This window comes from Gymnoscopelus braueri, assembly GCF_963280865.1.
Source record: "Gymnoscopelus braueri genome assembly, chromosome: 24".
Taxonomy (NCBI): Eukaryota; Metazoa; Chordata; class Actinopteri; order Myctophiformes; family Myctophidae; genus Gymnoscopelus; species Gymnoscopelus braueri.
In genome coordinates, this window is record NC_137626.1 from 9,026,875 (window position 1) to 9,052,452 (window position 25,578).

Consider the following 25,578-nt stretch of genomic DNA (forward strand, 5'->3'; position numbering starts at 1 on the left):
AATATTTCAAAAAATCTTAAAATATAAAATATAGCAGATATACAAGCTCACAACACATCACAATGTACTGCATTGTGAGCTTATTGATTGCTAATGTCACTATTTTTCTGAACTTTTTGAATCTCATCCCTGATAAATACCCCATGTGAGAATAAAAAAAACTAAAACTAACACTAAAATTCATACCTAAACAAAAAACTAAGCCTTTAAAAAAATAAGACTAAACTTCACTTCAAAATAAACTGGAAAAAAAAAAAGAAGAATTTGAAACTATTAGAACCTTGCTTTCAGAGAGAAAATAAGAGAAAATAAAATAATTATTAGTGTCATATTTGTGTTTCAACAGCATGTTGAATTGAGTAAAGCTTAAATAAGGGTTAAGGGTTAGTTTTTGACAGAGCATGATGTGACCTTTTGGGTCAATATACCCACCAGTTAAGAAGCACCATATAGAAGGTGTCAAGTCCATTAGTACATGTTTAGGCTGCAGCTCTTCTGAAAAGAGCAGGACTGACTCTGGTCTGGGTCTTTGTTTTGAATCTCTGACCACTGACCGGGTCACCATTGGTACAACTAATGACTATATAGATCAGTGGTTCTCAAAGTGAGGTCCGGGGACACCCAGGGGTCCCCAGCTAAATTAGTGATAGTTAGGAACCTACTATCAAATAGAAATGTTGTTTCTATTTGTACACTCTCAGAGTTATGGGGGCCTGTGGTCTAATGCATAACAAACTGGGGGTCCTTGAAATTAAAAAAGTTTGAGGACCCGTCATATAGATGAATCAATAGATCCTATCTGCTGCTTTAACCTTCTGATAGCATCTTCCTCCTCTGCAACTCAGTATAATAACCTGTATAATAACCTAATTAGAATTACTTACTTTGTGGCTATACTCACAAAACTTTGATAATGTTGTTTTAATTATATATATATATATTTCTAGTTTACATAAAGGTGTTACAGCCCCAGCCTAGGGGAAACAAGATGCAACGAAGAACCACCAGCCAGCAGGAAGTCAGCCATGAAATTATTTATTTTGTATGTTTTTCTTCAGAGTGGGTTTACTGTTAGAAAGCTAAACCCCCAACCAGCCACCCTAACCTAACTAACCTAAATTAATATAACCAAAACACAACGATTAACCTACAGTAACTCCTAACCGTCAAGACAGGAGGAAAAAGGGAGCCAAATAAAATATGACTCACCCCTACAAAAAGCTGAGTCTTTCAGATAACTGCAACAGTGCAGAACACAAAAACAAAGCATGGCATGTTTGCTGGCAGAGAGAGAAGCCTGCAGGAGCTCTTCCACCATCAGCCTGGAACCAATCACGTCCTGGTCACCTCCTACACTCTCAATCACTCTCTCACTCCCTCAGCTCACACACCTGCCACACATCACACTCAACCAGGAGCACCTTTACACAGGGACACAGAAGAGGTGACACATAGGCCAGGCCAGAGGCGGCGTTTCAGAACAACTAGAGGGTGGCAAAAAAAGTGACCACTTAAGCCTGAGTTAACCCATTTTCAGAAAAACATATATTTTGTATTTAAAATAAATAAATAAAAATCATGTTGCTATGTATCGTCTCTGTTGGGTGGAAACCTCATGTGTCCGTTACTTTTCAGGATTCAAATTCAAAAGTCTCAAAAGCAGCAGATCTACAAGCTTGAAACGCGACGCATGTCATAATACGTGAAGAGATTTGATGTTGTGGGGAAAAAAGGAAAAGACCTAGTGCAGAGCCCTGGGGTACCCGGGCAACTAGGGTTTAAGTGGTTATGGGCCCACTCAGCCTATAACTACACAGTGCAGTGTTGCTCTGCAGACGCTAATGAAACAATCCGTCAGTACTGAGAAGTACTTTTAGACAAACCATCGCTGTGGGTGTGTCAGCAATATTCAGCTGATAACATGCAAGTTTGACTAATGACAGCCACATCTACCCACTAATAATATGAATTAATACTAATATGCTATAAAAGAACAACAACATTTGGCTTAACGTTTCTCTTGTCTTCGTCTCCAGGTGGTTGCCAGGAAGTACCGTGGAGGGAGGAGTTTACCAACACCTGCCCCGCAGAGAGAGAGATTGAGTTTGCGTACCTGGATGTTGCTAAACGAATAAAATAGAATAATATACGTGTATATTCATCCGGAGTCTTTGAAGATGTGACAGAGGGAGGACAGTTGGAAAGAGACATTTGTGTTGCACACCTGGATATATCACACAATGATTCAAATAGAGGCAGCAGTAAAAGAAGGTACAATGAATACAGGAGATGAACATTCTCCACTAAAAGTGTTGTCATTTTATTGCCCACACATTGCTATAATTATTTGTTTTGGACAAATGGGAAAATGATTAAGGGTGTACATAGAATGTTTGTAGCTACACCCAATACTAAGTTACAGTATGCATTTTTTGTGTTGAGGTATATTATGGTGGGTTGTTAACCCATTAAGACTGTCATTTTTAGATTTCTTTGGCTATTCAAAAATAGCAGATATACAAGCTCATAGCGCGGCACAAAGTGCCGCGCTATGAGCTTAATTGTAGATCTGCAATTTTTTGTGAAAATCGTGAACATTTTCTTTCAATATATATGTTTTTTAAAGCGAACTCAAATCTTTGCTTCTGGGGGGTCCCTGGAACAACATATTTTGAGGTGGGGGACCGTGTCCAAATACATATCATTGTTGGGGTCCTTGACATGAAAAAGTTTGAGAACCACTGATTATAGCAACATAAGTTTTAAAAACAAATGTTTGCTTAAAAATAATTGCACAAACTTTCATGATTTAATTTTTTTTTTGCAGATCTACAAGCTCGTAGCAAGGCACTCGGTGAAGTGAGATTATAAAAACAACAAACATCACATCCTGGTGTCTTTGTGAGGAACATTTGTTGAAGACAATAATCACTTCCTGCCTTTATTTACATTTCACAATACAATGTCCATGTTGTATCATGAGTCAAGACTCTGCTAAATGATTCTACATTGAATGAACACCCTGGTGTGTGTGTGTGTGTGTGTGTGTGTGTGTGTGTGTGTGTGTGTGTGTGTGTGTGTGTGTGTGTGTGTGTGTGTATTACTATAAGCTTGTGAGGGCCAGATATACCCTCCAGTAGAATTTGATAAATAGACGTTTTCCTCACAAGTAAAATGGTTGATTTATAGTTTAACATATATATTTTTTAAAGGTGTATAATAAGTCAAAGTTTCAGGTTGGGGTCAGACTTAGGATTAGACATTTAGCGGTCAGGTGTAGGAGTCAGGGTTAGAGTTACCTGATTTATACTTACTTTAACGCCAGAGTCGTGCGTCGAAAAATAGCCGATCTACAAGTTAACGACGTCGTTAGCTTGTAGATCTGCAATGATTTGGCTGTTTGTTTTATTATGTGTGTACATAGTGTAGTGTCACATCAGCATCAGTGTGTGTTCCTACAGGACACAGGATGTTACTGAACCTCCTACATCTGACACAGAGACACTGAGGAACCAGAACTCCCTCCATACCTCCAGCACCCAAACCCAGCACAGAGTGGTTCATCAGTAAATGTGGTGTAGTAGGTGTGTAGGCGTGTCAGTGTGTCAGAGAACACTTTGTAGAAAATCAAAATGCCAGCAGAGCAGTCTACATACACTGCTACTCTGTGGGAGTCAGATGGACGGACATGGAGGACAGTCTCCTTCTTATTGTAACAGACAGTATACGTGTTGTCATCATCACTACATACCAGACTCCAGGACTTGTCATTGTTTCCTAACGTACAGTCATCACTCTGTCCTAGCTTCCTGTTGATTCCTTTGTATGTCACTGATAAAGAAACAAATCCACTCCACTCTACCTCCCAGTAACAGCGTCCAGTCAGACTCTCTCTACACAGAACCTGGTAACTGTTGTCAAATCTGTCTGGATGGTAACGATATGGTTGCTCCTCCCTCACATGTGTCGCCTTCTTGTTGTTCTCAGACAGAGAGAGGTTTTTGTGTGCTGTGTTTGGATCCAGTGTGAGTTCACACACATCTGATGAGGAAAACATGATACAATACAGCATCAGTTTACAATCAAATATAACTTCATCATAATATATAATTTATATATTATTTAATATAATTATGAATTGTTACTGTCTGGAAGAAACCCTGTATCTCCATATTTACACTCCTTATGTTTTTAAATGAATGTCCTACTTCATGGTGCATGGTGTGTGTCTGTCCGTACACGTACGTGCGTGCGTGCGTGCGTGCGTGCGTGCGTGTTTATTCTGTGTGTGTGCGTGCGTACAGTGTTTTCTTTACTGTGTTGTGTGTGTGTGTGTTTGTACATTATGTGTGTGTGTGTGCGTTTGTACATTATGTGTGTGTGTGTGTGTGTGTGTGTGTGTGTGTGTGCGTGTGTATAAAAGCTCTAAATAGCAGATCTACAAGCTCACAACGCTATGCGACGCGTTGTGAGCTTGTAGATCTGCTATTTTTGCCCGACAGCATTTATTTAGGTTGTGTTATTATATAATATAATAATATAATTTATATTGTCAAAGTGTGTGTGTTTGTGTGTGTGGGGGGGACCACTGACTTACACAGTGCCCCCCCAACACACAAATATACACACGCACACATACAGTAGTAACCACACACACACACACACACACACACACACACACACAGTCCCTCTACTCTCCCTCTAAGCTAGCGTCTCTGATAACACACAGGTTCATTCATTTCCCCACCACACAACGTCATGTATCCTAAAAATCAGGTAAATTCATGCAAATAGCTGCATTCCATGGAGTGGTCCTTGTCATGGATCAGATAGCACATTTAGAGAATAGTCCCAAGCACAGATGAAGATAAATATGTGCATTGAAAAGTGATACCACAAAGTGGTTGTGGATGCAATTAACTACATAATCCTTGATGTTGTTTTTATTTATACATTTTGGCAAAGAAACTTTTGCCTATAACCGAGGCTATTTCGTTTAGTATATTCCTTTTCTGTTTTCTGTATTCATTGATGTGGAAGACCAAACCTAAACAACCACTGCAGGTGTCCATTAACCCATTAAAAGCGGGAAGGCATCTGTGTCATTTTAGATTTTAGCCATGTATAGCACATTGGGTCTCAAAGTGGGGTCCAGGGACCCCCAGTGGTCCTTGGGGGGGGGGGGGGTCCCCAGCAAAAGTAAAATATAGCATCACAATCATTTTAACCACTTTATCCATTATTTTGTACTTTGGATATTCAAAAATAGCAGATATACAAGCTCATAGCGCATACCTTTGTGATGAGCTTGTAGATCTGCTATTTTAAAAATATCGAGAACATTTGTGCAAATCTTTGCGATGCGACGTGTTGTGAGCTTGTAGATCTGCCATTTTCACTATTTTTGGATGACACCGTTGTGTGTTGAAGTATAAAGTTATGATTTGTTGATATATAACGTTTCTCGATTAATGGATTAATTGAAAAAGTAATCGATAATAGCTAAGAAAATAATCGATAGTTGCAACTTGCAGCTCTACAACACTGTGATTACTAACAACACCATGTATTCTCACTTTATACCAACTCTCAGATTGAAGAATTGATGATTGGAGGTTAATTATGAACACACACACACATCATGTGTTATGGTTGTTATGCTCATCCCTATGGATACTATTATTATTTTCATAATGAAAATAATATTGTATAATTATTACTATGGGAGTCCTGCACACCGTCTTCACTTAAAACAGAAATAGTTTAATGAAGATACAATGTTTCAGTCACTCGGACCTTCATCAGGTATGATATGAAACGTTCATCTTCTTTTAACTATTTATGAAGCATAGTGTTAGCAGAGCATAGGAGTCATACACGTCTCAGCTGTAATCAGCTGTCAGTCTGCTGATTGTTTACAATCAGCCTAGCTTCCTACTCTCCAATCACAGCTATGCCGGTCATTACCAAAGGAGCCACACTTCTTTACACTCCAATCAGAGCTCACGCTCTTAACAGGGCGGCTCCTTTAAATACAGCTTCTCCACTCACTCGCTTGTTATAAGCAACTTTGGACTTGTTTTTCTGTAAAGTTGCTTGTAAATATTGGTAGTCATTTTGCCCTTTTTTTCCTCAAGATTGTTTTAATTGTTTAAATAGTAGATTTACAAGCTCACAACGTGACGCGTTGTGAGCTTGTAGATCGGCTATTTTCAAATAGCTGACGTACTGTATATAGGTTTGAAGAGCTCATGTAGCCTAGTCGTTTCTTTTGGGGTTGTTTTCATAGACCTGTTTGCTTATTATCTCGCAAAATCTGGCAACACTGGTCTGCTGCTGCTTTAGATGCCTCCTCCACCCCAGCCTCCACCTTTTGATCAGAGGCATAGGCTCAAATACTATTGTGATTGTATGTCTGCTGATTCAAGTCAATGTGTCAATGTATTGCTTAGGCCTGCTCTTATACCTATGGGGGGTTTTGCTTAGTGTTCCCTGATTTTGCTTAGCATGCTGCTAAAGCAAAATGTAGGAAACATCCTACGGAGAGCAGAGCCATTAACACCAAGTTTAACTGTATTCCATTTGTTGTAATGGTTAAATCTACTTTGACGTGAGTGTTCCTGACTGAACTGCTGTAAGTGAAGACAGTTCATAACTACGCACCTGTCCAAAGGACTTTTTCTACTATTTGCACAATTCTCACACTCACCGTTGACACGATCGGGCTGAGACCCACGTGAAGAAAACATCCACCTTATACGACCTGAGATCATCCTTAACATCCTCCTTATACGACCTAAGATGAAATTCAAACAGTGAAAACATAAAAGTGATATTAGGTTACACACACACACACACACACACACACACACACACACACACACACACACACACACACACACACACACACACACACACACACACACACACACACACACACACACACACACACACACACACACACACACACACACACACACACACACACACACACACACACACACACACACACACACACACACACACACATTTGTAAGCATGTTATGCGTAACTTAAAATCAGTAGAGAAACTTACCACGGTATTTCACACCCAGCATCAAACCCACTGCAAGGATGAGAGCAACAATAATGCCTCCAACCACCGTCTGATTCACAGGTTCAGGTTCTTAGGAGAGAGACAAAATAAACAATGACATTACTGGGTTTAATTTGCTTTCAATTCCACAATAATAAACATGCTCTGCATTTAGTTGACAATGTTATGTGTTTAAATAATGGGGGAGATGTCATTATTTTAAACACTCAGGAACATACAATAACTATTAGAGTACTTTCAGACGTGCAGTTGGTTGTATTTCTGGCAGGTCTACTCTGCCAGCTGATCAGACTGAGTGAGCCTGACTAATAAGCTAATGTCTTTATTCTTTCTATTTAACCTGTTTTCTAGCTCTTTCCCTTTGCTCCCATTCTACCTCTATTCTCTCTCTTCTCACAGATCATTTCACCCACTGCTTTACACTATAAACTATGATGTGACAAATACTGATTCTGATTTTTAGCCACAAGAAAATTAAACGCATGAAGTATGGCTCAGTTTGAGATCATTTCAGGAAAAAGGATGACGTCATCCTTCTCCCCTCCCTCTTTATTTTATCATCATCATTATCATCGTCATTATGATTATTATTATCATTATTGTTAATATTATTATTAAGGAACAGAACTGATATAATGAATTAATTTTAATGACTTACTTGGGATGTCAGATTCTGTTTCAACAATGTAAAGTTAGTTAAAGATGATTAATGAATGAATTCACTAGTTGTTACATACTTTACTGAGAGAGCACAGAAGCAAATCAAAATGTCATCCGCATTAGGAGCCAAAATATCAGTCTTGTCCCTGTAACACAGTGGATACATTTCTACACATTGTGTAGTAAACTACATACCTTTGTAAAACACGTTGTCAGTGGCACCACTATGGTCCACACTGACTGGGTTCTTCATTGCACAAAATAATTGTTTTACTTTCTTCCCTTCCTCATTGTTGGTGATATTAGACTCTTTAGAGTTATGTCCAGAGTCAGACACCATCCATTCCCCTTCATCTTTCTTCCAGCGATAAATGACCGGACCTGAGTCTCTGATGTTCCCTTCACAGACGAGTATGCAGCTGGTAGAGTTAGTTGTACAAGGTTCCTTGATAGCCACCACTGGCTTTGGGACTTTCTCTGTTGGGGAAAAAGAATGAACACAGCTCAGAATTACTCCACACTGCAGTTAGAACATTTTGATGAGGAAAATAAGTTGGCTGTGTGATCTTCCTCAGGTAATTGTGGTGCATATACACACACACAGGGGGAACAAGGCGTTGTTGTTGTTTTATGCTTCCCATACATTTTCTATGGCAGCAGTGTAAACACAAATCATAATTTGTGTCTGCAGTGCAAACATTTTTATAAAAAATATATTAGAAGAAAGGCAGCATTTCTTATGTAAAGGATGGGACTGACTGTGTCAATCAGATTGTTTAATGAGACAGGGCAGCAACCGTTTTGTCAGTGACACACAACACCACTTTAGAATGACAGAAATGAGACCAGAGCATCCAGAGCTGAATGGATAGGTAGGAGTTGACATTTTAAATGGCCCGCTGGCCCGGATGTACTTTTTAAACAGTCCGGTTCAGCAGAATGAACCTTCAGTGTTTCCCTATGCATTCAGAAAGCACTGCATTAACAAATTGTTATAATTTTTTGAACGATGGAAGATGTCCAATTATACACTTTTAAGGGGAGGAGAGGAGAGGAGTGGATAGATGAAATGAGAGAGCTGCAGGGGGAGGGAGGAGAGGAAATGACTGTCCAGACTCCAGACCCATTGAAAGAGTTACGAGACACTTGATCTAGCTCATGTTACTTCAGCATTTTCTTGTTCTTGTTGTTATCTCTGACCACACATAAACACATTCCAATCAACTGTAAGTGGTTTTGGCAATAAAGGTTTTAGAATATTATGTGAATATTCTCAAAGGAAGTCTATGGGTAAACTCTCTCAATAGATGGGGCCTGGTTGGCGTGTACAACATATAGGCTCTAATGCAGGCTGGCAGCGACTTGCAGGTTCGATTCCCAAGAGCCCGAAGCCTATGATGTGTGTCACTCCCTGAATATCTCTCCCCGTTTCCTGTCACTGTGCTATCCAAATAAGGCCCCAAAAATATATTTTAAAAAAATAGATTGGGCCCGGCTCTGTCTATTTACAAAATGGCATTGCTTCATATTGAGGTCAAGTAACTTGATCATCTCAGCATATTCAATCAAGTTAAAACAGCCACTGGTTAGATGTCAACACTGAAGCAAAACAACGCTGATCAGGATTATCATTTGCCGAAGACAAAAAACAAGAGTCCTGCAACTTCATGCCATTACAGAGATAGACTGCATTGCCTCCCAAAACTAACAGATTTACAAGCTATCATCGCGTCGCAATCCAAGGTGTGGATATATTGTAGATTTGTTTGTTTAGTCAAGAAAGCAACAGCATGCACGACGGAGTATAAATCAAGCTTAACATTCAACAAACAGAAAATCTGCGTTATTTCCCATACACAGCGTTTTGCCTGGAGGCGGTCCACTGGGACACCAGCCAATCTCAAAGACTCCTGACTTCTAACTTAGAGGGCAAAAGAATTAAACAAATTAGCCAATTACTACAAGTAACTGGTGGTTTAAAAAAATATTACAACAAATTATTATTACAAAGAAACACATTACAAAGAAAAGAAAATCAGCAAAAGATTTGAGGGAGAGTGACAGGTAGTACGAGATAAGTTTCAGCCACATTGGAGAGACCACTGGAGTTGACTTGAATATGACGCAGCTATGAGGTCTTTTGTAAATCAATGCCAACATATGCGGACAAGTAAGTTAAATAGAGAAAAGGTAACGTACGCAAATAGCCAATGTGACATGTAATGTTGTGAGCTTGTAGATCTGCTTTTTTCGAGCGACACCATCGTATGACTAAGTAAAGTGATGTGCACATAAGTCACCAGTTCTGCTAAATCAGTCTATACTGTATACCTGACTAGCTGCAGCATGAATGTATGCTGTGTTTATGCAGCATTATAATTCTACTTCCTGACAAGAACAGGCAATCAGAAATGACATTGTAAAAATAATAATCAGCAGACATTTCACCCTCCTGCAATCAAATTAAGTATTTTTGTTTTTTACAATGACCATTATAAACGCCTAAATTGTAACATCATTATTTTAATTGTAATCTAATAATATAAATGTTCTTTATAGAAATGTATAAAACTTAGTTAAGTTATACAGTAGCAGTTATTTATTTACTTATTAATATTTACACATATGGAGTAGTCCCCAATGTGATCATTTATTTAACTATTTTATTCATGTATTCATTTTCCTTTATTACTTCTGTCAATTCTTGATAAATGTTCCATGGGCCAGTGGTTACAGTGGTGGGGCCAGAAATCTTGAAAAGCCTCTTAAAGGACAACTTCACCCCATTTTCAACCTATGTTCATATAATTGGTCCTCACTAATGCTCATGATAAAATGGTACTATTTTGTTCTCAGTCTGTGTCTCATAGGAGGGCTGTGAACACTTCGGAAACCCGCCTACCAGTGACATCATCGTAGGCAGGACATTCTTTTTCAAACAAGATGCATTTTGATTTGTATTATGGCGAGAACAATGGCTTCCATTATAGCATGCTAGCTTTCCAGGAATAGAAAGCCTGCAGTTTCTATTAGCTTGGTTTCCCCATCGATGATGTCACTGGTCCTCACTAATGCTTTAAAGCGGTCTCAGAGGAGGGCTGTGGAGCCTGTGGACAGTTCATAAACCTGCCTACCAGTGACAGTGATAGCTTTCTATTCCTGGAAAGTTAGCATGCTATAATGGAAGCCATTGTTCTTGTGTTAATAAACAACAAAAATAAATGAAATTGTGTAAAAAATAAATTAAAAAAACCTGCCTAACAATGATGTCACTAGAAGGCAGGTTTCTGAAGTGTCTACAGTAGAAAACATTGTACCATGTTATCATGAGCATTAGTGAGGACCAATTATATGAAGATAGGTTGAAAATGGGTGAAGTCGTCCTTTAATGTCTACCCCTGGATAGGGGCTGGAAATCAGAAGGTCCCCAGTTTGTCCCCCCGGGTCTAGGCGTCAAGGTGTCCCTGAGCAAGACACATAATCCCTAACTGCTTCCAGGGCATTGTATTAATGGCACCCACTGCCCCTAATAGTTGTGACAAAAATATAGTGACCATATTATTAATATATTATTCACAGATCTAAATGGCATCTTAAGGTAATAACAATGTGGGTGTGTTTCATTTAGGTGTTTCTGTGTGCCAGCATTAGGTTAACTGTACCGTTGTTGTCCATTTATAAACAGCTTGTCATACAAAACAGAAGAAAGGAACTTTCTCACAGATGGGTAGCCGGTAGTCTTGCATGGCCAGACTGTTGCCTCCCACAATGCAATCTGGGAACCCAAAGCCAAATGAGAATGAAAAACAGCGCCTTCTGCTGTTTGTGCTCTCTCATGTTGGAGCTGGGCGGAAGAAAACGTGACACCAGAGCGCAAGGAAACCGGGGTTTAGGTCTGCCTTCAGCTTTCACTTCCGGTGGGTGCCACTATGTTTTCATTCCCACTAACAATATTTCTACACGGAACACTAACACCACTTCTCCCAGAGAACATGGATCGTTTTGGTTATAAGCCCACTTGTTTCTATGATGAAAGAGTAAGTTAAAATGTGAATATCTTTCCGTGGTTTTGTCTGCTCCGCGGACGCTATTGTTAAATTAGTTTGGGTTTGTTTCGAGGGGGAAAGATCGACGGACATGTGAATCCCGCCCACTACATTTGATTGGGTAAAGCGCGGCCTGCTTCCTGATCTGAATGCGCACACGTTATGACGAACCTCCCCAACAGATTCCAACGCAGTGCAGAATCTGTTCTTGAGAGATTACCCACAATGTTCAAATGCTTCTATATAGCATTCAGAGATTGTGGAATAGTTGTCTGGCTAGGTAGCCGGTGGCAGCTGAACGTCATTAATTATGTTTAAACAGACCAGGAGCACTATGAATCTCTAAAAATTGGTACAGATAAAAACTAAATAAATCACTGTGAAAGCAAGGTGTTGAAGTTGGTGCTTCTAGGGGGATAAACATTTAACCCTGCAAGACCCGGATATATTTCTACTTACAAAAAAAAATAATCAACCTTTCAGATGGTGTTTTAGGAGTACTTTGGAGAGGAAAATATAATGTTTTTAAAAAAAAATAGTTTTCGTAAGGTTTTATTGAAATGTTGTAATATTACAACAGTGGGTCTAACGGGTAGCAGAATTTCCTATAGGCCATTTTTACTCACTGTCAGAATAGCATGGCAAATGTCTATATACTTCACTAAAACAACTTAAGGGTTCATTTATATGGTTATGGTTTATCATTTGGCCTCAGAACAGTATACATTATGAATAATATTGGGCCTCAGAACAGTACATTATGAATAATAACATCAATAAGCCATATTTTTAAGAATTTTGATTTTATTAAAAGAACAAAATGAAAAACAGTACAATGAATGTACTAAAGAAACCTAATTACAATATACACTGGTCACAATGTGATGCAAACAGCCCTCCACCGAAGACCAATTCACACCTGCTCAAAATGAAACGGGCACCCCCTCTCATCCATCAATTTGAACACCATTTACAATCACTTGCTTTTTAGCAGTGATAGTCCCAGAAACAGTTTCTGTCTCCTGAAATGCACAGACGAACACCACACTTGTGGCAGAGTAAGCTGGTGTAACTTGAACAGCCACTATTCCTGCAGCGCCCCCTCTCTGTCTTCCGTGGGAGGTGTCCAACTTGGTCCTGGCGCACATCTGATGGCCGATGTTGACATGGTGCCTTGCATGGATTGCAGTCTGGACACATCCCTTGCAGTGAAGCGAGGCTCTCTCCTTGCTTGTGGCATTCTGGGTTTGGCGTGTTTGGCCGGTTGGGGGGGGGGGGGCAGTGGGTCAGTGGGTCAGTGGGTTCACTGGGTTCACTGGGTGGATGGTTTTCTTTGGACTCCTCTCCACAGGCCTCTTCATCCGACTCTTCATCAGTTTCAGTAAAGTCGATGTCCACATCACTCTCTCCATGCATTACAATATCCAACACATCCCTTGCAGTGAAGCGAGGCTCTCTCCTTGCTTGTGGCATTCTGAAATGAAAATAAATAAATACCATTAGTACATTAGTACTAGCACATCTCACTGCAGGTACATATTTGATGATGGTACTTAGCACTATCAGTGATGAATGATGATGCTTAGCCTAACAAAGGGATTGGGGATGACTGTAAGTGGGCAATCCCAACACCCATCACATGAACAATGATGAGAGATTCTTAACTGGGCGACTCCCATATGAACAATTACCATACACTGATTGCTAACCACAAACATTACCAAAATGTTTTGCTAAAACATTATAGGCAATGACATGTTATAAGCTAATGATGCAGTATATTTGTATTCGAGTACAATTGGTTACAATATACAAATTGGTATATATATATATATATATATATATATATATATATATATATATATATATATATACACACACACACACACACACATACCAATTTGTATGTTTTAACCAATTGTACTCGAAGACAAATATACTGCTTTAGCTTATAAGTTATAACATTTCATTGCCTATAATGTTTTAGCAAAACATTTTGGTAATGTTTGTGGTTATTTGTGGTATATATATATAGTAATGCAATGTGGGGAAAATACACATAATTGTATAAATGTATTGTGAAAACTATAAGACTCCACTTAGCCAGGTGAACAGGTGGCATTGCTATTTGCTACCACTATGACCCAGAGTTGTAAAAAAACAACAAGTATAAAGCATGCTCTAATTTACATTTGGGGGATATCTTTCCCAATAATATCATATGTACATGTTCTAGACATTCTAATGATCACCAAAAAAAATATTGCAGACATTTTACTTACTTTTTTGTGAGAAATCCTGTCCAGTGAAAAAGAGATTGTTCTTCCTTCAAGGATTTTCAAGTTGTGACTTTTCCTGCCTCTGTGGGGGGTATTTATATGCAAATATCCCGGCCAATGACATTGCAAGACTAAACAATAGGATCCAATGATGATGTTTAGGTGAAAGAATAACAGGAAAACAAATGATTTATACCATGTTTTTGATAAAATACAAATGTTGTAATATTACAACTGCGGGTCTTGGAGGGTTAAACACAGCTTGCATTTTATTGACATGCCCACCGGCATCAAACAGTTAGTGGTGAATGTGATTCACTCTGCTAGCCTTACATGCATCATTCTGTACTGTTATCCGGATTCCGGCAACATCGGAACGGTCGGCACCGGGTATTTCTGGGGTCCAGGGACCCCCATAAGTAAAGATGTGTGTTCAATTGCTCAGAACAGAAGTACTCACCATTTTTCAAGATTGTTCAACATCTTTCAAAGACAATTCAGCTATTTGAAAAATAGATGATCTACAAGCTCACAACCCGTTTTACTGGCAGGGCAACGCACAATACAGAAACATAACAGTTTAAGAAAATAATAAAACAAGGTATTGTATTACACATTCTAGGCCGAGTAGGTATTAGTGCCGAGCGTTTCGGTTAGAGTAGAATTCACACAAAAAAAAGGTTTTATATTTACGGTCAAATAGTTGAACTGACACAGTACTGATTATGTTCCACATCACAGTAAGTAAAAGGGACTAAACATGACCCTTCGGCCTTCTATTAACTCTAACCATTCAAATGAAAAATGGACGTGTATTTAAAAACATGACACAATTCATACTTACTGATCACTTTAACCGGGTAAGTCTTGTTCTGCAGTCGACCGTTTACCTCCACAGAATATACTCCACTGTCTTTAATGTTCATGTTGTTGATGATCAACCTTCCAGTTTCTTTATTCAATTCTGTGCAGCGTCTATATGTCCCATAGTAAACCACATCAGGACCTAAGTTCTTATACCATTCTGCTACCTTGTTGGGGCCATGTTTCCACAGGATGCCAGTGATGGGTTCAGTAACAGAGTTGGTATCTGGAAGCAATTCAAGGACTCCTCCCAATGGTCTGTATGTCACATCTTGTTGGTCTGTGTGGAGAAAATTATTTCAGTCAAGTTGAATAGTTAAAGCAGTCAGTATTAGATACAGTAGAATGAGAGCTTTAGCAGCACAAATACTGTAAGTACACACAGAGAAATCAAAGGGCAGTTTTGTACCTTAAAAGGTACAAAGGCTTCGTCGCACCAGCGGTACCCTAGCAGGGTACAGAATTGTACCTTTAACATTGGTACATTATTGTACCTTCTTGGTTGTACCCCTTAAGAACATTTATGTACCCTAGCAGGGTACAGAATTGTACCTTTAACATTGGTACATTATTGTACCTTCATGGTTGTACCCCTTAAGAACATTTATGTACCTAGTAAGGTACAGAATTGTACCTTTAACATTGGTACATTATTGTACCTTCTTGGTTGTACCCCTTAAGAACATTTGTGTACCCTAGCAGAGTACAGAATTGTACCTTTAACATTGGTACATTATTGTACCTTCTTGGTTGTACCTTTAAAAGAACATTAATGTACCCTAGTGGCAACATTGTACCTTATGTCACAATGAAAATATGGATCCAGAAACAAAAACAATCAAGATTCAATAACTTTTATTTTCTGCACCAAATGGGGGTTTCAATGCTTGAGAGTGCAACATGTTCAGTGCAACACAGTGCAACTCTTAGTGCAAATATATTAAAAAAAAGAAAAACATTTGAAATGCTGTAAACTTTATAAAACAACAAAACAAACATGCAGCATGTGTACAATTCTTTCAGTGCTGAAACACAACACTGAAGCATCGAGCCTGTTGAGCCGTTCATTAGTCAGTGTTGGATCGCAAACGCTAAAACAGTTCTACACATCTGTCACAGTCACAGACTGTCATTGATTTTATTGTCTAGGTCTTGTATTTCTATGTACATTTTTGGGCGGTGAAACCGCCCCTATAAGTGAGATTTGGAGAAATGTACATTTTCCTGCGCTGTGATCTGGGCCCAGGAAATGTGTACAATTATCCTGCGCTGTGATTGGCCAATCACAGTCTATTCAGGACTGTGATTGGCCATCATAAAGAGTGCTTCAATAAATGTATTTATCTTTTGTACATGATTGGTTGACTCCATTCAGTATTGTGATTAGCTAGCAAGACACCGCCCACTTCACACAGGGTGTGATTTTTTCTCTTAGTGCAATTTTTTTTTTTAAACATACAGAATATATAGGAATACAAATAAAATCAGACTCAATATTAAGTCACTCCTACCTATTTACTTACAAATAAAATAAAACTATATAATACAGGCAGAAATGGTGTGCACTTTGAAGTTCAGAACAGTACATCCATGAGGAACATGGACAGTCTGGTTCTTAGAGTCTGAATTCAAGCAGAACTATTTTAACATGCATAATAGTGCATAAAGCAGGCTAAAGTAACCTGTAAATGCAGTTGGGATGTCTGGAAGGCCATCAACAGCTACTTAATCCTCCAACATGACTGTACTTTGCAGTGCTGAATCTGGGCCTATCTCTGGCATACCCACATGGACTCCACTGGTGTGAGTCTCCAGATCATCTCTCTAGATTGAAGCACATTAACAAATAAACATTAAGAAATATCCATGAATGGCAATGAGAGACAAGTGTTTTCCCTGACGCCTGAAATGTTTATTTACCTGACAAGTCTTCAGAGCAGGTCTGCAGGTCTCATAGTGCCACCGCCTTTCTGTGCATGGCTGCATCTGTGCTCTGCATACAAGGAACATGCGTTAGAATTTGACAAAACAATTTTGCACAACTCTGCATGTTTTCTTATATCATTGAAAAAATCTACTACTGGCAGGACAGAGCTCAAGATCAATATGTGGAATGCTAATCAGGAAATATAACTAATGACTATTTGGAAACTAATGACTATTTCGATCCCCCGCTCTGCCTGGCTGTGATGAAGTGTCCTTGAGCAAGACACTGAACCCATAACTGCTCCCGACGTGCAGGTTGGTGCCTTGCATGGTTGCCTCCACCGTCGGTGTGTGAAAATGGGTGAATTCAATAAACATTGTAAAGCGCTTTGGAGAAAGGCGCTATAGAAATAAACTATTTTTATGTAGTCTACTTGTTCTGTAAGTGTCTAACCTTACCTGTTCTACTAAAAGTAGGGCTGGCCATGGATATCACTGAAGTTGCAGAGTTGGTTCTCAAATGCATGGTCTTTGACTTGGAAGTTTCAAAATCTTGATTACTGGAATTTTGTCATGATGATTGTGGAAGCAACATGGTATCCACCTGGGTAGAAGGAAAGATGGTAGAAAATAAGCAAAACAGATGGACATATCACACATAGAAGTGGCTACACCGCTTAAAATGGAATAGTTGAATAACTGAGAAAACATTTTGAGAGTGTGTGTGTGTGAGGAGGGAGACAGACAGACAGACAGACAGACACACACACACACACAAAAAGAGAGAAAGAGAGATAGACAGACAGACAGACACACAAAAAGAGAGAGAGACAGACAGACAGTCAGAGAGACAGACAGACAGACAGACAGACAGAGGGGGAGGGAGAGAGAGAGAGAGAGACACAGACAGACAGACCAAGAGCGAGAGAAATAGAGACAGACAGACAGACAGACAGACAGACAGACACACAAAAAGAGAGAAAGAGAGATAGACAGACAGACACACAAAAAGAGAGAGAGACAGACAGACAGTCAGACAGACAGACAGACAGACAGAGGGGGAGGGAGAGAGAGAGAGAGAGAGAGACACAGACAGACAGACCAAGAGCGAGAGAAATAGAGACAGACAGACAGACGGAGAGAGAGAGAGAGAGAGATAGACAGACAGACAGACAGAGAGGGGGAGGGAGAGAGAGAGACACAGACAGACAGACCAAGAGCGAGAGAAATAGAGACAGACAGACAGACAGACACAAAAAGAGAGAAAGAGAGATAGACAGACAGACACACAAAAAGAGAGAGAGACAGACAGACAGACAGACAGACAGAGGGGGAGGGAGAGAGAGAGAGACACAGACAGACAGACCAAGAGCGAGAGAAATAGAGACAGACGGAGAGAGAGAGAGAGAGAGAGAGACACACACAGACACAGACAGACAGACAGACAGACAGACAGACAGACAGACAGACAGACAGACAGACACACACACACACAAAAAGAGAGAAAGAGAGATAGACAGACAGACAGACACACAAAAAGAGAGACAGACAGTCAGACAGACAGACAGACAGAGAGGGGGAGGGAGAGAGAGAGAGAGAAAGAGAGATAGACAGACAGACAGGGGGAGGGAGAGAGAGAGAGAGAGAGAGACACACAGACAGACAGACCAAGAGCGAGAGAAATAGAGACAGACAGACAGAGAGGGGGAGGGAGAGAGAGAGAGAGAGAAAGAGAGATAGACAGACAGACAGACAGACACATAAAAAGAGAGAGACAGAGAGATAGACACATAAAAAGAGAGAGACAGAGAGATAGACAGACAGACAGACAGACACATAAAAAGAGAGAGACAGAGAGATAGACAGACAGACAGACACATAAAAAGAGAGAGATAGACAGACAGACACATAAAAAGAGAGACAGACAGACAGACACACACATAAAAAGAGAGACAGACAGACAGACAAAACACACATAAAAAGAGAGAGAGAGAGAGATAGACAGACAGACAAAGAGCGAGAGAAAGACAGACAGACAGACAGACAGACACACAAAGAGAGACAGACAGACAGACAGAGAGGGGGAGGGAGAGAGAGAGAGAGAGAGAGAGATAGACAGACACAGACAGACAGACAGACAGAAACAAAACACACACACACAAACAGAGAGAGAGAGAGCGAGAGAGAGATGCACTTAATACTTACTAACAAACTCAGTGCAGTGCAGCATTCCATTCAAGTCATCCAAGAATCTCCTGCTTCACCTTTGCACAAGCCCTGAGATATGACAAAATAACAAACACATTAGCCGGCTAGCATTAATATAACTTTTTTTTTTAAACAAATGTTATACTTGTAATTCCATGTTATGCTACTTTATACTTCCACTCCACTACATTTAACCCAATAAGGTACAAAGTTGCCACTTGGGGTACAGACATGCTCTTTTAGAGGTACACATAACAATAAAGGTACAAAGTTGCCACTTGGGGTACAGACATGCTCTTTTAGAGGTACACATAACAATAAGGTACGATGTTGCCAATTGAGGTACATAAATGCTCCTTTAGAGGTACACAGACAATAAGGTACAATTCTGCCAAAATGTGAACCACATAAAGTTAAGCCTGAATTATACTTACACTACAGTTGTGTGACAGTGTAGCAAGCTGAAAATAGCCGATATACAAGCTCACGTCGCTATCGTGAGCTTGTATATCGGCTATTTTTGCGTACAACTATTTACTCCTCATGTCAAATCATGAAAAATGTATGCCAAGATTCCCTTACATAGCAACATTAGCGGCTAACGTTAGCGGCTAACAGCTAGCACCAAACAACTGAGATTAATGTTTTTACCAATTTGGAAGAAAAGAAAACACAGCGAGTCTTTCTTACCTCTGCTTTGCAGTCTTCCACACCTCAGATATCACAGGACTTTGAGACAGGATAGAAAATTAAAATGTTCCACCTCAGGCCATGTAGCTTGTCTTTGCTCTATGTTCAGTCAGTCACAACTCACAACAACTTCTAGTTTTAAGTGCTTCTTACTCCAATGAGTGTATTTTATTACTAATCACAAGGTAGGCTAAACATGTTTGCTCAAAACAAAAGAAAACACTGTTAAATCTCTCTCTGTCTTTTCCCTCACAAACTTCATCTGGCACTTTCCCCCCATAAACTGTAGCTCCTCCTCCTGGTCAAAAAGTACAACTATGTACCTTAAGTGGCCAACAACGATTTTGTACCTTTAAAATTAGGTAAAGGTCCACAGTTGTCCCCATAAGGGCCTTTTAAGTACCCTTTACCAATCCACAGGGTACTTTTATGACAAATGTACCTTTAGGGTACAGAAACCATACCCCTATTTCTGTGTGTGTAGCTACATCAGACTGAAACAAAATCCAATACAAATGAACAAATCCTCAATAATCTCTACAGTAGCCTATAGTTATAATATTTAGGTTTTAATGTGTTTGAATTCAATCAGTGTTTTCTAGTTAAGCTTTCAAAAGGGTCAACAAGAAAATGTTTAAATAATGAATCAGGTGTCTGTTTTTTTTTTTTTTTTTTTTTAGAAGTCTGCCTCTGCACCCAGAATCACAGTTACTGTATAACAGGTAGTGTAAGGTAAACCTGGAAACTCATAATGCAATATCTGTATCATTTGATTTGACCATGAAATTAATAGGTTATCGAATATTGGCAAAAATGGCAATATCGTGCATTCTTAGAAAATGCAAAATGGCAGAAAATGTACTTGGGGGGAAAGGGGTGTGATATGGAGAGTTGCGTCATGAAAGAATCCAGGTGGATCAAAGGAATACAGTTCAAGAGTTAAAGAACAAAACATGTAGCGGCAGGTAGAGCGCCACCATGGGGCCAATTTGAAAGATTTGGGGTGGAGTGTCTTCCACCGCAAATGAAAAGTCGGTCCAGCAGTTTGTCACACACACACACCTTTTTTTTATTTAATTATTTACAGAGAAGAGGGGAGCTTGTGTCAAATAGCCAAACTGTACTCCAAACAACCACAGCAATTTGGGAATGTCACCAAATGGCTTTATACACAAGAAAAGAATAGTCCAGTGAAAACTATTTATAGCCTATAGTTAATGCCTCAGAATTGACCTTGTTGTTACAAATAAAAATGATGTTGCTTTTTTGTCTTGTAATATTCACATTCTGTGTGGATATTCTCATGACACAAACGGTTCCAAATGATATACAGTATAGCCTACACGTACTGCTCTAGGCTGCTTAATAAAATAAGCTTAATGCTTAAGACTTCATGTGCCCATTTCTCAGTGCCCTCTTCCTTTTAGTACCCACTGTCGAGTCTTCTCAAGTGCCCACTCTGCTTTAGTGCCCAGTATTCCTGTGCCCAGTTTTATCCTCAGCCCACTTAGTTTTGGTGTACACTTCACCGTGAGGTGGACATAGTCCATAGAGAGGTGACAGAGAGGCCATCTGCGACAGCCGTGACAACACAGCGATGTGTGTGGGGAGGAATCAATTGGCATAACGACTAAATTGGGGCGAAAAAGGGGTAAAAAAAGAGAGGCCATCTGGTAAGCAGAAGGTGACCAGTTAGCCTACCGACCTCGGTCTGTGTGTCGAAGTGTCAAGACAGCGACCCCCCTCTCCCTCCCCCAAGCTCTCATCATGGCCATCTGAGCAGCCATCAGCTGGGTGAAGCTGAAACTGAATTCCATCCAGGTTTAAAAAGGTCTCTCTTTTCTTTCACTTGTATTTCACTCCTGGACCCAATTACTTCTTCATGACAACACAACAAGGTTTATTGATGTCAGGAAAAAGCTATTATCTAAGATAGTTTTACAAATAATTTAGCACATTGGTCTTCAACAGGGGGTCCGTGGCCTCTAGGGGGTCCTTAGAGTTACTATAGGGGGCTGCCAAATATTTGTGTGATGGGAACTTTTTCTTTCTTTTTTATATTAACCACTTGAACCACAGCATCCCTATTCATTGCAATGAAACTGGTTCTGAGCTACCCAAAGACACACAAGCTAGTGAAGCTAATTGGCTACTTGATTTATTGACATAAATAAATATAACATAAAGCCAGGGCCAGGGGTGATTCTATACATACATACATTATTTTGTTTTGATTGTATTGTTCCACTTTTGCTCTTGCCATTAAAACCCCATTGAATTGGAAATTGTTGAATTGATTCTTCTGGGATCAGATTCATCAGACCATTAGAAAGTGACATGCATGCATACGATGCCTTGCAAGTGTGTTCAACCCTTGTGTTAAATCAGTGCATAACAATTAATACATTAATACTTTTGTAATATTTAATTTACAATAGGCTACACCGTAACAGCTAAGGTGGGCACCAAAACATTCTGGGCACTAGGTAAAACTGAGCACCTTGGAAGAGTGGTTACTAGGGAAATGTGGGCACCCGGAAGAGTGGGCACTTTGGGGGGGAGAAGAGTAGGCACTAGGGAAATGTGGGCACCAGGAAGACTGCGCACTGGGAAAACTGGACACTAGGAAGAGTGGGCACTAGGGAAATGTGGGCACCAGGAAGACTGGGCACTGGGAAAACTGGACACTAGGAAGAGTGGGCACTAGGGAAATGTGGGCACCAGGAAGACCGGGCACTGGGAAAACTGGACACTAGGAAGAGTGGGCACTAGGGAAATGTGGGCACCAGGAAGACTGGGCACTGGGAAAACTGGACACTAGGAAGAGTGGGCACTTTGGGTGGAGAAAAGTGGGCACCAGGAAGAGTAGGCACCGGGAAAACTGGGCACTAGGAAGAGTGGGCACTAGGGAAATGTGGGCACCAGGAAGACTGGGCACTGGGAAAACTGGACACTAGGAAGAGTGGGCACTAGGGAAATGTGGGCACCAGGAAGACCGGGCACTGGGAAAACTGGACACTAGGAAGAGTGGGCACTAGGGAAATGTGGGCACCAGGAAGACTGGGCACTGGGAAAACTGGACACTAGGAAGAGTGGGCACTTTGGGTGGAGAAAAGTGGGCACCAGGAAGAGTAGGCACCGGGAAAACTGGGCACTAGGGAAATGTAAGTACCAGGAAGAGTGGGCACCTGAAGTATTTTGTGTCCACAGATAGTGTTTTGCATGTGATAATGACGGTATATATTTTTTAATTAACTTTGGCAGTTGCTGGAGTGCTGTTAATTACGACCTGGTGTTCACCGTTGTTTCAGCACACGCCAGCACAACAAACACTGCAGTGTTTCACATGCACTGGTGCCTGTGAGACTGCATTGTGGTGTGACTGTCTGTCACTCAGTAGTCCACTGTAGTATCATAACATGGCATGCTGCTTTGTTGTTGTTGGGATATTTAACCCACTGTTCTTTAAACCCCCAAACACAACACAACAACAAGGTCAAAAGTAGGCTACAACAATAAAATCGCTTATTTGCCAAAATAGTCAAAAGTAAAATATAACAGAGTTTCAAAACAATGGAAAGCACACCTTTAATGATGATAATGTGCTCATTTACAGGTGAGCTAGCTATTCAATGTCAGCTAATAGGTGGCCATTAGCACGTTTGATCACAATATTTGTATATGCAAATACATTGAACGAATGAGCATGAATGGAACAACCACAAACTACTGAAACAGTGTCTTTACATAATGTGTGAAGCCAATGCAAAGACGTCATGTCACACAACACTGTTTCCACATGAGAGCTGCTCTTACTATTTCAGCCCCCAAACTGCAGGAACACCTCCGTGCACACGCACGCACGCCCATTCATGCACATTCACGCACACACAGATGATAGTCCTTATTACATACAGGCATTGTTCATGTTTTCTGATTATTGGTTAGGTGAGCATGTACAGTACATGAACAGAACATGATGAACATGATGCTCATTTTGCTAGGATTGGATGGCTTAGGGTTGAGGACAGAGTACAGCAACTTGCTATGGGCCTGGTCTTCAAGATACACCACAACATTGGGATCCCCCTGTATTTGTCAAAATACTTCCAAAATGTTAATGCAGTCCATGATCATAACACCAGAGGCAGCTCCACAAATCACAAATCATGTTCAACCCAGATTTGGCTCAACTAAGGGAATGAACTCGTTCTCATGCTATTCATCAAAAATGTGGAATGCCCTACCAAAAGGAGTAAAGGAGTGTAAAACCCTACTCACTTTCAAAACTGCCCTAAAGATACACCTTCAGGAGGCTGCAATTCGAAAATGGCCCCTGTCTAAGTCTTAACCTACCCCCCCCCCTCCTTCATTTTCCTCTTTTGTATATATATATATATATATTTTTTTTTTCTCTCTTCATACCAGTAACCTGAAAGCTGATTGTATGACATTCTGTATAGTAGTGTGTAATATATCTATCTGCCGCTTATATTTCATCATGATTTGTGTGCATGGGGTTCTCATCTTAAACAAGCTTAGTGCTTAATGAGAGTTCCAGTTTAGTAAACCTTGTAGGCTATTGTGAATTTGTACTTCCATGTACTGTCATGTACTATTCTCATGTCTTACTAAATAAACTACATCAATCAATCAATCAACGTCGCAGCCACTGGAAACAATTATTTTAACAGCGGACTACTGAGCGTGTGACAGGCAGTACACCAGTACACCTAGTGCCCACTCTTCCTAGTGCCCAGTTTTCCCGGTGCCTAGTCTTCGTGGTGCCCAGATTTCACTAGTGGCTTTTCTCTCAACCAAAGTGCCCGCTAGTGCCTAGTTTACCCGGTGCCCACTTTTCCTGGTGCCAACTCTTCCCAAAAGGATTGGGGCCCATATCTCCCTAGTGCGTGGTGTCCACCTTTCCTGTATTTGGCAACAGGCAGCCCGCACGCACGCACGAGTGCCCGCACACTGTGACGGGCCATAATAAAAATCATCATATGCTTTTCATGGTTTTCATTTCAAAGCTACACAGTAGAATCCTCTGTTTACAAATGAAACTCTCAAAGTTAAATTATCACTTTAATAAAAACTCAATCACTCAAACTCATGTTTTCCTATAGCCCTGAAACATGTCACACCATGACAGTCATTGACCCACTTGCCCCTGATTTTCGATGCCGCGGATTTTTTATGCCACGGATGTAACAAGTTGAGCCGCAAAAGGTCTAAGTACCTGTATCTGCCGTATTGTTCAATAAAAAGCTTTTTAATCCGATCAGCAGCCATTTTCTATACACAAATGTAATGTATCAGAGTGCAATACACCTCCGAACCAGTGGTGTCGCATAGTTGAAAGCATCGGAGAAAATTCTGAGAAAATGGCCGGCGATCAGATTAAAAAGCTTTTTATTGAACAATACGGCAGATACAGGTACTTAGACCTTTTGCGGCTCTACTTGTTACATCCGTGGCATGGGGTTCAACACTTTATATTTGAAATCTGAAGGTTTATGTACATGTGAGAGTTGTAAATGTAAAAAAATCGAAACCAGGAATAAGTGGTTCCATGACGCTTGACAGACGAGCGCGTCATGTGAACCATGGCTAGTTTTCCAACAGACATGAGAGGGTAGGGTGTGTCCCATGGAGTTACATAGCCTTCCGTAAATGTTTTAAAGTGTCTTCTCCTACCTGATGTCAGGATGAGTCCAGCTGCTGTCAACAGACAGACAAACCATGAAGCTCTGAGGAGACGATCCTTCATGTTGATGATCAATAACTAATCATCAATACAGAAAACAAC

The 25,578-nt window shown here is 40.3% G+C and overlaps 1 protein-coding gene and 1 long non-coding RNA gene across 2 annotated transcripts; both read right to left on the bottom strand.

Moving 5' to 3' along the window:
• Positions 1-1,370: 1,370 nt before the first annotated feature.
• Positions 1,371-25,578, bottom strand: LOC308080249 (uncharacterized protein; the record flags this gene model as incomplete). Its single annotated transcript, XM_080422025.1, has 7 exons — positions 25,467-25,578; positions 14,926-15,225; positions 7,952-8,233; positions 7,076-7,165; positions 6,710-6,796; positions 3,863-4,041; positions 1,371-1,421 (listed from the first exon to the last, which is right to left on the bottom strand). The coding sequence occupies exons 1-7, from the start codon at positions 25,537-25,539 to the stop codon at positions 1,371-1,373; spliced, it is 1,062 nt and encodes a 353-aa protein (XP_080278151.1). The 5' UTR covers positions 25,540-25,578.
• On the bottom strand, positions 15,825-20,020 carry LOC308080281. Its single transcript, XR_013932684.1, has 5 exons — positions 19,770-20,020; positions 19,077-19,148; positions 17,331-17,475; positions 16,866-16,938; positions 15,825-16,769 (listed from the first exon to the last, which is right to left on the bottom strand). It is a non-coding gene; the product is annotated as an uncharacterized lncRNA (long non-coding RNA).